The following is a 13,181-nucleotide window of genomic DNA, read 5'->3' on the forward strand; positions in this document are numbered from 1 at the left end:
TAACACGCACGACAACAGTCCTGTCCTCATATGCCCTCTCACTCAGAAAGTACATTGACGACGAACTTCAGTTGGTAAACTTAATGTTTTCGAAGCGTCTTGTACACTTTGTAAGTGACTGATTGTGCTGCTCATCAAACTAATAATACAAAGTCGAAATTAATGTACAGCATAAACGCTAATCTTATTTAATTCCCATATGAATTGACTATATGTTCACTTAATAAGAGAATGACGCATGTGAATTAGATATAAAATGCTCATCCTGTGCTCTCCTGTAAAAGTATTCGACGAGATGATGTCATGTTTCGTCGTCGATGGATAAAAAAAATTGTAGGCTACGTATTGGACGCACCAACTCGTGTCTAGCCGAACTGTCTCGCGCCTAAACCCTGACAGAATGAGATTCGTTTTTGTTATGCATGTGAAAGAAATCGAAAGCAAACCAGAGCGGGTTGCTTTCATTTTCTCCTCTCAATTGGACCGATGCGTTATGCCACCAGCGGTGAGTACATTATATACGATAGCTTGTTATAACCATACAGAGCATTTTAAATAGTTCTAGTTCTGAACATATTGTTGATTAACATTAGCATACAGGGAGACTCGGAGCTCAGACACAACAACAGTGTCCAGGACATGGTTTTGTCATTTCCTGCTGGTCACTATAAATGCGCACCAGCTAGCCTATAATGTTTATTTTTGTTTTATTGATAGATAAAGCCTTAGCATTGCTCCACAGTTTTATTATGGAGAAATGAGTGCTGAACATGTGCCATCCTGAAAACATTTCCAACTACTGTGCAATAATTTGACATTTCTGATCTGTAGCAAACATTTTATTTTAGGAAAAACGTAAGTAGAAGTTTAGTTCATCTTTATCAGTACTTGAAGGGTTTAACTACTACCTAGTGGACTGAAAGTGTCGAGCTGACTTTAGCTATACCAAACAAAGCTCGTGCACTGGCATCATTTGCTTTGCCACATGTCGAATAGATAGGTGTTCAACAACATTAGTTAGCACAACATTAACAGTTGTTGTGCTGTGAGGTGAATTAAACACACCTTATAAAGAGTATTAATGAGTTATCTGTTTTCCACAGCTAATGGATGAGGATGGAGAGGATGGACTTGTCGGGGGACGCCCTGACATTGGTAGCCCAGGAGGCCAGTGCACTGGTGGACTTGCTCTGCGAACAGGATAGTAGTGTTTTGGACTTTATCTTTGACTTGTTGGAACCTAACACACAGGATAAGATACGGTCACTTGTTAACAATAGAGATCGTGTCTCAGCCATTGTGGAGTACTTCAAGACTTCAGACGATATCACATGTAGAAAGTTTTTCTGCACCATATATCAAAACTGTAATAACATCCCTTTCTATCTTGAAACTACACTGGTGTCCATAGCTGGAGATCCAATTGGTAAGTCATGTTCTGCAATTATTTATTTTTTATGTAGTTATTCTGCAGCTTTTCTCTTGTTCTACCATATAAAATGCTTATTATTTAATGTTAAAGCATAATTGCATTGCTTTATAACTACTTTAGTTTATAACTAGTTTAATTATTGCTTAATTTAAGAAAATATTAGTTCATAATTTGTTTTATTTTACTCATACATCTTTTTTTAGAAAGTATTTAAAGTGAAAGTGAAAGTATCTTGTGCACGTTAAATACAAGAAACAATGAATGATACTAAATTATGCTACAAATATTTGCAAATATTTTCTAAATTACTTTTCTCTGCTTTTAAAGAACAAACTTTTCTCTTACAGATAATTATTCTTCAGCAAGAAATGTGAAACGTCTACGACTAGGTATGTTTTATTCTTAAAGGAACCCACCCATTTTGACTCTGTGTTATTGAGACATTGATTCCCAACAGTTAATTTAAACAGAGAACAGAAAGCAATTGAAAGATCTAAATTTCTCAGTGTTTTACTTTTTAAAAAAAAATTTTTAATCATTTTTCTGTAACATTATAAATTTTTGTCAAAGTTTTACAATAAATCAAACCCCAATACAGGTTTATTCAGTCATTCATTTTCTTTTTGGCCTAGTCCCTTTATTAATCAGGGGTCGCCACAGAGGAATGAACCTTCCAGCCGCAACCCAACACCCATACACTGTTGCATTCACACACATACACTACAGTTAATTTAGCTTAATCAATTCATGGATGTCTTTGGACTGTGGGGGAAACCGGAGCACCCGGAGGAAACCTATGCGAATACGGGGAGAAAATACAAACTCCACACAGAAATGCTGACCCACCCGGGGCTCGAACCAGCAACCTTCTTGCTGTGAGGCAATCGTGCTACCCACTGCGCCACTGTGATGCCTACAGACAGGTTTAGGGTAAAATAAAATTAAATAATAATCATTATTTAAATAAAATAATAATAATAAAATAAATAAATAAAAAGAAAAAAGAAATCTAATCAAACACCAATTCACAATAATCAATTCACATTCCACACTTCCAAAGCTTCTTCAAAATCTCAATTTTTTACAAAGTTCTCCCAGATATCACAAAATTCAGAGGATTTTTTCCTTCATTATGTATGTGAGCTTTTCAGGAGGCGAAAATGTTATAAGGTTTCTCAACCAAAGTTTAATAGAGAGGCAATTAACATTGTATTAAACATTAAATTAGCTTGTATTAAACACAAGTCAATCAATTTTCTTTCTTTAGTAGACAAAGCGCAACTGTCTTTATACATATTCAATATACATAATCCAGAACTTAAAGGCATTGAATTGGAAATAAATTTAGAAATATATTGTTACCTCCACCCAAAATTTCTGTACCTCCTCACGCCTTGTATCTTATCTTATCATTTAAAACAAAGTTCAGGCATATTAGGGTTGAATTTATTTAATCTTACTAATAGTTCTAATACTAATTAACTCTTACTAATAGTAATATAAGTTTTCATTACCCAATTATATTGTAGTAGTCTCAATTGGAAATTCAGTGTTTTTGTTTGTGCATTCAAACTCAATATATTCCAGTCCTCTACTGGAATATCCATTTCTGTATCTTGGATCCATGCTAGTTTTCTTTATGATTTTCTAATTCATCCTTTGATGGAACAATCTTGTTCTGTAAGAGTTTCCAATAACAAGCTGTATTGAATTCTTTAAATGTGTAAAAATAAAACGTCTTTGTAAATATTTAAAAAAGTGTTTTTGAGGTATATTACATTTTGCTATAATATTTAAATGACATTAATATATTGTCTTATATAAATATATATCTCTAATATAAGTCTTCTAATTCTATTATGCCCTAATTCATCCATAGTTTAAACCCCATATTTATAGGGTTACATAAGTATTTATGTAAAGTACAAGTACATGTTTACTGTATAAGTACAGTGTATTAATCTTTTTAATTATTAATTAAATAAATGTTTTTTACTAGTATTTTTTACTTGATTGTATCTTGCACTAATAATGTTTGTTTCAGATGTTTTGTTACAAAATATAAAATAAAAACATTAAATCAACATTCCAAGCTAAGTGACATGAAATATAGCAAGAATTTAAAACTATTTATATTAGAAAAGGTTTTTTAGCTGGAAAATATTTGGCATTCCAAATCCCATATTCCTAAATCATTATGTGACCTACATTTTAAAGACCTTTATATGCATTTCATGTTTAAGGGATAGTTCACTCTATTCTGTCATGATTTACCCCCATCATATTCCAAACAAATTTGGGTTTCTTTCTTCTGATGAACACAAAAGCTGGAAACAGGTAGCCATTTTCTTCCATAGTATTTTTGTTCCCTGCTGTTGATGTCAATAGCTACCAGTATCCAACATTTTTTGAAAATATTTTTCTTTGAGTTCTGTGGAAAAATGAAACTCATAAAGGTTTGGAACCCTATGAGGAGGAGTAAATGGTGAGAGTAAAATTTTTTTGGGTGATTTTACAATTTCATGATAAATTGCAAATGACATTGCATTGATTTTCTTACCTAGATCCTTTACAGAGCTACACAGATGCTCTGAAAACAATGGTAATGGAAAAACACAAGACAGTGATGCAGAGTGTGGTAAGGGGCATACGTCTAGATGACACATGGGTGCATTTAAAGCACAGAAACCCTCCACGAGCAAAAGACAGGACCTTCCAGCTTCAAGCCTCTCTAGACAGCCATGAAGGGGAAGAGTCAGAACACAAAGTGTCCGTTGAGTCTCTTTTGAAAACCACTGGCAGGGTTGTTGTGCTGCTGGGTCAGGCTGGATCTGGTAAAACCCTGCTGGTGCACTGCCTCGGCCATAGCTGGGCTGAAAACACCTTCCCGTCTATTCACCTGCTGTTTCTGCTGGAGTTCCGGCAGCTCAATCTCATATCTCGAGATCTGTCCTTGAAAGAATTGCTTTTTCTCTTCTATCCTGCTTGTACATATGTTGAGGAACAAAAAGAAGCGGTGTTTGCATTCATCCTCTCACACCCGGATAAAGTCTGCTTCATATTAGATGGGTATGATGAGTTTAGAGCCAAATTTACAGATCCTAGAGAACTTGAGAGCACCGTTGACCTGAGCAAACCACTGACAATGGCCGATCTACTCTCAGGACTCTGCAGTCGTAAAATCCTTGCAGATTGCACTGTTTTGGTCACTTGCAGACCAAGAGATGTGACAGATATGTTTGGAAGCCCTGGGCTCATAACCTGTGAGCTTCAGGGGTTTGACCGATTGGGTGTGAAGGAATACGCTGAGCAGTACTTCCATGAAAAAGGAGATCTCAAAATAAAGGCTGTAAACTTGTTGATGGATAATCGTCACCTCTTTTCCATGTCTCATGTGCCTGGACTCTGTCATATCTGCTGTATATGTGTGGATCATCTGTTCTCCTGTGGTGAAGTGATGGATCATCAGATTCCAACATCTTTAACCCAAATCTACATCAAGATCCTGTTGGCATTCCTCAGTCGGTTCAATGAAGATGGAGTGTCTAAAACATCTCTGCTTATGAGATACAGGACTAAAATTGTTGAGATGAGCCAACTGGCTCTCAGAGGACTGGAAGGAAGTACCATAGTCTTCATGGAAACTGAAGTATCTAAGGAACTCCAAGATTTTGGTGTCAGAAGTGGGATACTTTCTCGCGTAAAGCTTACGCATGAGGATGGATCTTCAGGATACGGTTTTACCTTCATGCACCTTACAATGCAAGAGTTTCTTGCTGCTCTCCACCTCATGACTAGTCAGAACATTACAGATGGTCAACTTAAGAAGAAGCTAAACTTGAAAACCAGATGGACCACCAAGACTGACCCAAAATCCATCTTTACAGACTCTATCCATCTTTACGTATGTGGGCTTGCGGCAGAGGCCTGCACTTCCAGTTTGGTCCAACTTAAAGGAGCAGAGAGTGAGACGGCTTGGGTAAAAAAGCGACAAGCTGCTGTTCGTAATGTTTTACTGGGTTTAGCGGGAGGTGCCAGTCACACAGGTCCAAAAATTGTGGAGCTGTGCCGATGTGCTCATGAGACACAGGATGTGAAACTGGCAAAGGCTATTGGTTCAAGACCACAGATTGAACTGCGAAATATCAGACTGAATGCTGTTGACATGGATTCCCTCGCATTTGTAACAGCGGCTGCTGATCAAACTGTATGTCTAGACTTTGGTGGATGTTCAATTGACTTGGATTGTTTGGAAATTCTCCCTAGTTTCAAGAACGTGGATCACCTCATGTGAGTTTCCAAAAGGACATCCTTAATGAACAGTCACTTAATGTATGTACACATAGCAGTTTTAATGACTGATATAGTACTACCGTATTGGCATTGGTTGATATTAGGTGTATTTCAATCAGATTTTGATTGTGTATGGCATGTGCATTTCCCTTATTTCATTTGCTTAGACCATTTGCCAACATCTAATGCTCACAAAGTTCAGTTTTCAGCCATAAAATCTTGTGACTTCTTAAATAAAACAAAACATATTTCAACTTGTTAAATTTATTTTATTCAAGTTTCCGTAGCCGGAAATATGATGACAAATTTGCAGAGACTTTGTGTGGTATCCTGTCTAAACTCCAAGCCTTGCAACAATTAGAGTAAGTTTTTTATGTGTATTGTGTCCTATAAGAATTGTATCACTGTATTGTCCTGTACTGTGTTTTGCATTGGTTTATGTTTGTCTCTGAATTACAGTTTTATCAGTGGAGGCCTCACCGATGTTGGAGCGGCTAAACTTGCCAGGGCGTTAGAGGATTGTCCAAACATCACACACCTCAAGTAATACCGTTTGTCATGAACTTTATAGATTAAAATTTCAGGCTAATCTGCTATAAGACACTGTTGTTAAAAAGGTGTAGGTGTTCTGTAATCAGTCATTGTGTTTTATTTTTTCTGACAGTGTCAGTGATAACTCTTTGAAAGATGAGGGTATAAGAGAGATTGCGGAAACAATGTCCAGGCTGCACAACATCTCCTCTATTTTGTGAGTGTTTTAATTTTTAACAAACTGAATATAGTCTGTAAGTAAAATGATACAGCAAGTAAAACAAGACAGCAGTTAGCAACTTATTTTGACCACCAAATTAACAACACAAAATTATTATAATATAAGCTCTTTTTTTTCATCTTTTTCATTCAAATTTATAATGGATTTTGTATTCCTACAATGCATGTAAACTACCTGGATGTCAAAATTACATCAAATTGACATCCAATATTGGTGTCGTACAGGACAGCCATGCAATCAGTTTTTTTGATGCCAGTGTTAGATGTCAATTTGATGTTGTTTTGCCATCCAGGTATTCGAATGTCATCAAATCAATTTGCGTTTTTGTTTTGACATTTTTTTAAGGTTGTTTTACATCAGTGAGACCACTGGGTTAGACATGACAGTTTTTATAGCAGTTTTAGATTAAAGAATGTGTATAAATGTGTGTATGTGTCTGTGTTTGTGCGTGCATGTGTGTGTACGTGTTCGGTGAATTCTTACTCTTTTACACAGAATGGGGAAGAACAACATTTCCACAGATGGGATCCTCGCACTGATTGAGAGAATGGCCGCTTGCACCTCTGTTCAAGAACTCCATGTTGAGTATGTTCATTTGTTGGCTTGTCAAATACATTTTAAATTAAAAACTGAATGAAGAACTGAATTAAATTTTTGATCAGTGTTGTTGTTTTTTTATGTTTTTGCATGATTTACAAAGAGTTGTTAACCCATAAACATGTCCTCAAAACCTAATCTAATACACCAACAAAAGAATGTTAGTCTGTTTAAGTCTATTATTCTTTATAAGTCTATTAAAATCCAATCATATTTTCATCACAGTCATATTTTTTTTTATATACCTTTTCATTTATGGTTTGTGAAGATGAGGGACACTGTCAGTTTAGGATACTTTATTCTAGGGCTGCACAATATATCATTTGAGCATCGATATCACAACATGTGTATCTGCAATAGTCACATCGCAGGATTGGATTATTTATTAAAGATTAAAAGATAAAGTTGGCGCAATAGCCTAGTGGTTAGCATGTGGACAAATGGTGCAGTAGCATGTCAGGGCGTCCCGAGTTCGAATCCTGGCTTGAGGACATTTCCCAACCCTGCTCTCTCTCTCCAACTTCGCTTCCTGTCTAAATACTGTCCTATCAAAAAAAGGCCAAAAATGAATCTTTAAAAGATAAAGATATTATTATTTATAAATAATTTATTCAAAGATGACCATGTTATTTTATGTTTGATTGTCCAATTTCTGTATCTGAATAATGTTAGACTTTCCAGAAAACACCGTTTATTCTACTTGTCTTTGCTCTGTTTTATTTATGTATATATGGTTGCAATTTATTATGATTTATTCAAACGCACTGCATAGAAAAACATTCGATCATCCTAATCTATCTAAATGAAGGAAATCTTCATTTGATTTCAATTCAATTCATTTGGTGGAATTTTATTCATGTCACAATATATAATAATTAATAAAATAAATGTCAGATTGTTCTAATAGCGTGCAGCCCTATTTCATTCTCATGCGATGTTCACACTTGTTTGATTGTTTTTCATTGTGTACAGGGGGAATAAAGAGGTCAACCTTAGCTTCTCAAAACGCTCTGACACAGTCGGGTGAGTTCTCTGAAGATATGTTCTTATATCTTCTTGATAGTGCTCTAGACTGGTTATTCAAAGAGTTGGTAATACCCCAGATATCCAAATTGTGTCATTCATTTTTACATTTCCTGTTTGCTCATCTTTTGTGGTTACTTTTGCTCTTGGCATGTGGTTGCAGTGCAATGCACTTTATCTTAAAGCATGTGTAATAGATTTGAATGGAATTTTATTGATATTGATATTGGGCCACAGTTTGATGAACAAAGAAAGCATCCAATAAAATGAATAATATTTATATATACTGAAACTTGACATTAATATAAGTGTCCTCACTTTTGTTTTTAGTGAAAACAATGACATGAAAAACACAGAAGAGACAAAGAATGTAATGTAAGTGCCGTTTATATCTTATATTACTTCTTTTCAGATAAAAGACAATAAATTAATTCTTAGTTACGAAGTCTAGATTCTGAACTTTAGACTAAATGGGTTTAGACTTTATGGTTTCATTATAACATATAGAAGGAACTGTGCTTTCATCTTATTTTGTTTATTAGGATGGTGTATTGTGTCTATAAAAGTCCATTTGTTCAACTCTGGGCAACATTTCAAGAAATTTTGAGGACAGTGTTATAGTTAATGCAGGCAAATCATTGCTTATATTGAAGATTCCAAACAAAAAATGTGAATCGACCTACAGATTCGAAACAGATTTAATTTGAATGTTTAAAAAAAACTCTATGTATTTGTAGTGTTTTTTTTTTAAGCAAAATTTTCATTTTCTTTTTTTTTTATAACGTCACAAAGGTACATTTGTGCCATTTGTTTTAGTTTTTTTACGATTAGACTAACTTTACATTTTTAGAGCACTCATTTTGTATGATGTCAGCTATTTTTTTCTTTTATAGGATCCTATGAAATCTTTTTTTCTCATAAGTTCTATTTTTTGCTGCATTCTTTATCCAGCATAAACTGGATTTAAAAAGAAGTAAAAAATGTAGTTAAAATAAATTTAAGTAGAGAAAGCCACAAGATGACTATGGATAAAGAGGGCTGATCCGTGGGTGATGGCTACTGGGACGCAAACTGGGGTCTGATGAACCTCAGCTGGGTCATTTGGGCGAGGGTGTCTGATGTTGAAAGACACAAAACACCCAATGACCCCAGGATACATCACTGACGATGTGTCCCAGTGCATCTTGCACAAAAGTAAACTAAATGCATGCTTGATTTCTAAATCACAAGGCATGTTCTGTTGAACATTTAATAAAGAATTTGACAACATAAAAATGTAACAAAAACATTTTTGTGCAATTATTCCTTAAAATATTTGCGTTAATATTTTCGAGAAGGTGCGGTGGCGCAGTGGGTAGCGATGTCGCCTCACAGTAAGAAGGTCACTGGTCACAGCAAGAGTCTCGGCTGGGTCAGTTGGCATTTCTGTGTGGACTTTGCATGTTCTCCCCGTGTTCATGTGGGTTTCCTCCAGGTGTTCCGGTTTCCCCCAAAGTCATGTGCTATAGGTGAATTGGGTAAGCTAAATTGTCCGTAGTTTATGTGTGTCAATGAGATCTTATGGGTGTTTCCCAGTGATGGGTTGCAGCTGGAAGGGCATCTGCTGCTTAAAACATATGCTGGATAAGTTGGCGGTTCATTCCGCTATGGCGACCCTTGATTAATAAAGGGACTAAGCCGAAAAAAGAAAATGAATGAATGAATGAATTTTCAAGAAGTACATTCTGCTACTGAAAACTTGTATAATAGTTGTGTGTTTTTGAAACACCAGTTGTGTGTTTCTGTCGCCACTGACTTGCATGGTTTGGGACTTGTGGATCTGTGCATCGATAGATTTGCTGTTCAGTGTTTGGACTTCCAGCAGTGAAAATTAAACCACACTGAACTGAACTGAACTGAACTTCAACTCTGAAAACTGGTCTGACGCAGTTTCAATTTACTATAATCTTCTATGGTAAGCTGCTTTGACAAGATTTAAATTGTAATAGCGCTATAGAAATAAAGATGAATTTAATTAAAATTGAATTGTTTCAGTCACAAATTAGGGGAAATTATATGTAAATAATTTTCCTTTCATAAAATGACAAACTATTTATAAAGAGACTATAAAAGCACCTCTAAAGATTATGTGGAGTTGGTGAAATTTGTTTTCATGTCCTCATAGTGTGACGGCAGATGCTGAACAAGTGTCACTTGTACTTGACTGTGTGTGTAGTAAACAAAACTGCGCCCTTCAGTTACATAGACATGCAAAACATGTAGACATAAATAGTAATTTACACTTAAAATTCACAATAAGTTCACACTGTTTTAGATTAAATGTAAAGCACAACCTTTTATTTAATTATTCAAGATTTGACAAATTCTGTTAGCTCAGTTAATTCATGCCTAATTTATGCCTGGATTCTTTTCTGTCCTCATTTTCTGCAACAGGGAAGTCATATGACCTTATCTTTTATACACTGAATGACTGATGATTATCTACATTATTGCTGACTGCTAATAAGAGAAAGCATCACAAGTTCAACCAAATACGAAATGCAGCAGCGGTCAAATAATGCAACATGGGTTTTTTTCTTTTATAACTGATAGTGAAACTGGTTACTGTACCACAACAATTGATTAAACAGATAGCTTTTCTTTGACCACACATACTGAACTGACAGGAATTACCTGTTTTCTTGTTCCTTTATAGCTTGAAGCATTGTAACCTCACAGCTTCCCATGTGGCCAGCTTGTGTAATAAACTCAGGGGCTTTGCCTTCCTAATGCTTTTAGAGTAAGTTCTGCAATGCACCATAAATTCCACCTTCCTAACCAAAAGTAATTTGAGTTAATACATGCACAAATATTCAAAAACAGTGCTAATGTTACATCCTTTCCTCATCTGTCAGTTTGTCCAGCAACTCTCTGGGTAGCATAGGCCTAAAGAAAATTCTGGACTTTCTGCCTAAACTAGGAGCAATTCAGGAGATTAAGTAAGCAAAAAAGCTTCATCTGCCTCTTTATTTATTCAGAACAGTAAGATGGTGTCAAGGATTTTTAGTGGCTGTGTAATTTCCTTTTTTACAGTGCTAGTAGTGCATTTCTGTTTTCAAACTGTTTTTCCCCCCCTAAACCCTCACAGTATCAGTGAAAATGGTGTTGATATGGATGGTGTGGTGATGCTTGCTTCTGCCCTCTGTAAACAGAACAACTTAAAAAGAGTGGATGCAAGGTAACTTGTTAAAATAAGCATTAACCATTATTAACCATTTTGTTTCCTGTTTATATGCTAACGCTGTGCTCTTTCTCACCAGTGAAAATGGAAAGAAAAAAGTGGTTCTTGGGTTTGACGTCCGCAGACGGTACTAAAAGAATGATTGCAAATTTCTGCATAATATGTAAATGTTTATCATGGAAATGCTTCTATAACAAATGTGCTTCATGAATGCAGGCATAATTTAGAGGAGCTGTCCCAAAATGAAACTGGGTTGCATCTGCTCAAAAAACTGAGGTAAATCACTAATTACTATAAGTAAAATAAGTATTGTATGGGTGTTTCCCAGTGATGGGTTGCTGCTGGAAGAGCATCCGCTGCGTAAAAGACTTATGCTGGATAAGTTGGCGGTTCATTCCGCTGTGGCGACCCTAGATTAATAAAGGGACTAAGCCGAAAAGAAAATGAATGAAAATAAGTATTGAACATGTTACCCTATTTCTCAGCAAACATATTTCTAAAGGTGCTGTTGACTTGAATTTTTCCCTCCATGTTAGTAACAACCAAAGAAATCCATAAATGTAAACAAAACAAATCTAATTAGTTTAAAATTAAGTTATGCATAGTAAAAGAAAATGATGCAGGGAAAACGTATTGAACACACGAAGAAAGTGGGGTGTAGAAAGGCAGGGAAAGCCCAGACAGCAGCTGAAATCGCTTAGTAGTTATTTAGCGACCCTTTGCTCTTCATCATTGTAAATTAATATTAGCGGCTTCCAACATCTACATTAGCGGGATGATAAAGATGAAACCAGGGGGGACATTTCAACAAGAAAATGATTAAAAACACAACCAAAGAAATTCTCAAATGCTTTCAAAGTAAGAAAATCACCTGACTTGAATTCATTGTTACTGCACATAACCTATTTGTTAGATTTTTAAAACTTTGTTATATTTTTATGTTTTTTTTTACCAAAATTTAATGTCATCAGCTTCTTTAGAAATATTATTCCCAGAAAAAAAACATGACGTTCAATACTTATTTCCCCCGTTGTATATTCTATTCATTTGTTTAGTGTTTAAGAATCATTTAATAATTTGATACATTCTTTTTGTTTCACTAGTTTAACCCATAGTGATATCCAACCTGCATACATGACCAAGCTGTGTAAGCAACTGGTTAAGTGCAAAAACCTACTGGACATTGAGTGAGTTGATTTTCTGCTAATTTACCTGTAACTAAATTCTTCACATGTTTTTTCACATGTTTTTTGTCCTCAATCCTTTATTTGTTGCAGGTTCTCCAATCTAATATTAACCGATGATTCTGTTGAGAAATTGATTTTGATGCTTCCTTCAATGTTGTCTCTTCATGTACTGAAGTAAGTGGTGGTTTTGGCCTTTACATATAGTTGATATTACCTACTGCACTGTTTCCCAACCCTGTTCCTGAAGGCACACCAACAGTACACATTTTCAACCTCTCCCTAATCAAACACACCTGAATCAACTCATCATAACATCAGAAGAGACTCCAACACCTAAAGTTAATGGGTCAGAAAAGGGAGACATCCAAAATATGTACTGTTGGTGTGACCTACTGTATGTTCATTGATGATGTCCTTGTTTTACAGCTTAAGTCATGTTGATCTGTCTACAAATGGGGCATTGATATTGGTCAGATCTCTTGCCGATTGTCAACGTGTCACTGCTGTTGAACTCAGGTATTTTACTAAATCCACTTAAGACACTGAAGCAGAGATAACTTAACTATTTTTGGGACCAGAGCAGAAGATTATGGTTACTATACTTTTAAAATCTCTTATATATTATTATTATATAGATTAAATATCTAAAATAGCTTG

General features: G+C 35.4%; 1 protein-coding gene across 1 annotated transcript in view; it reads left to right on the forward strand.

Annotated features, from left to right (window-relative positions):
• Positions 1–65: 65 nt before the first annotated feature.
• nlrc5 (NLR family, CARD domain containing 5) overlaps positions 66–13,181 on the forward strand; it is a 30,477-nt gene continuing 17,361 nt past the window's right edge. Inside the window, exons 1-18 of the mRNA XM_056478592.1 lie at positions 66–505; positions 1,104–1,426; positions 1,780–1,817; positions 3,993–5,722; positions 6,004–6,087; positions 6,185–6,268; positions 6,390–6,473; positions 6,993–7,082; positions 8,067–8,117; positions 8,448–8,492; positions 10,813–10,896; positions 11,012–11,095; positions 11,245–11,334; positions 11,417–11,464; positions 11,554–11,613; positions 12,441–12,524; positions 12,615–12,698; positions 12,951–13,040. Coding sequence (XP_056334567.1) covers positions 1,111–1,426; positions 1,780–1,817; positions 3,993–5,722; positions 6,004–6,087; positions 6,185–6,268; positions 6,390–6,473; positions 6,993–7,082; positions 8,067–8,117; positions 8,448–8,492; positions 10,813–10,896; positions 11,012–11,095; positions 11,245–11,334; positions 11,417–11,464; positions 11,554–11,613; positions 12,441–12,524; positions 12,615–12,698; positions 12,951–13,040 — 3,146 coding nt within the window. The 5' untranslated portion in view covers positions 66–505; positions 1,104–1,110. The remainder of the gene's footprint in view (positions 506–1,103; positions 1,427–1,779; positions 1,818–3,992; positions 5,723–6,003; positions 6,088–6,184; positions 6,269–6,389; positions 6,474–6,992; positions 7,083–8,066; positions 8,118–8,447; positions 8,493–10,812; positions 10,897–11,011; positions 11,096–11,244; positions 11,335–11,416; positions 11,465–11,553; positions 11,614–12,440; positions 12,525–12,614; positions 12,699–12,950; positions 13,041–13,181) is intronic.

Source organism: Danio aesculapii, chromosome 18 (assembly GCF_903798145.1).
Source record: "Danio aesculapii chromosome 18, fDanAes4.1, whole genome shotgun sequence".
Taxonomy (NCBI): Eukaryota; Metazoa; Chordata; class Actinopteri; order Cypriniformes; family Danionidae; genus Danio; species Danio aesculapii.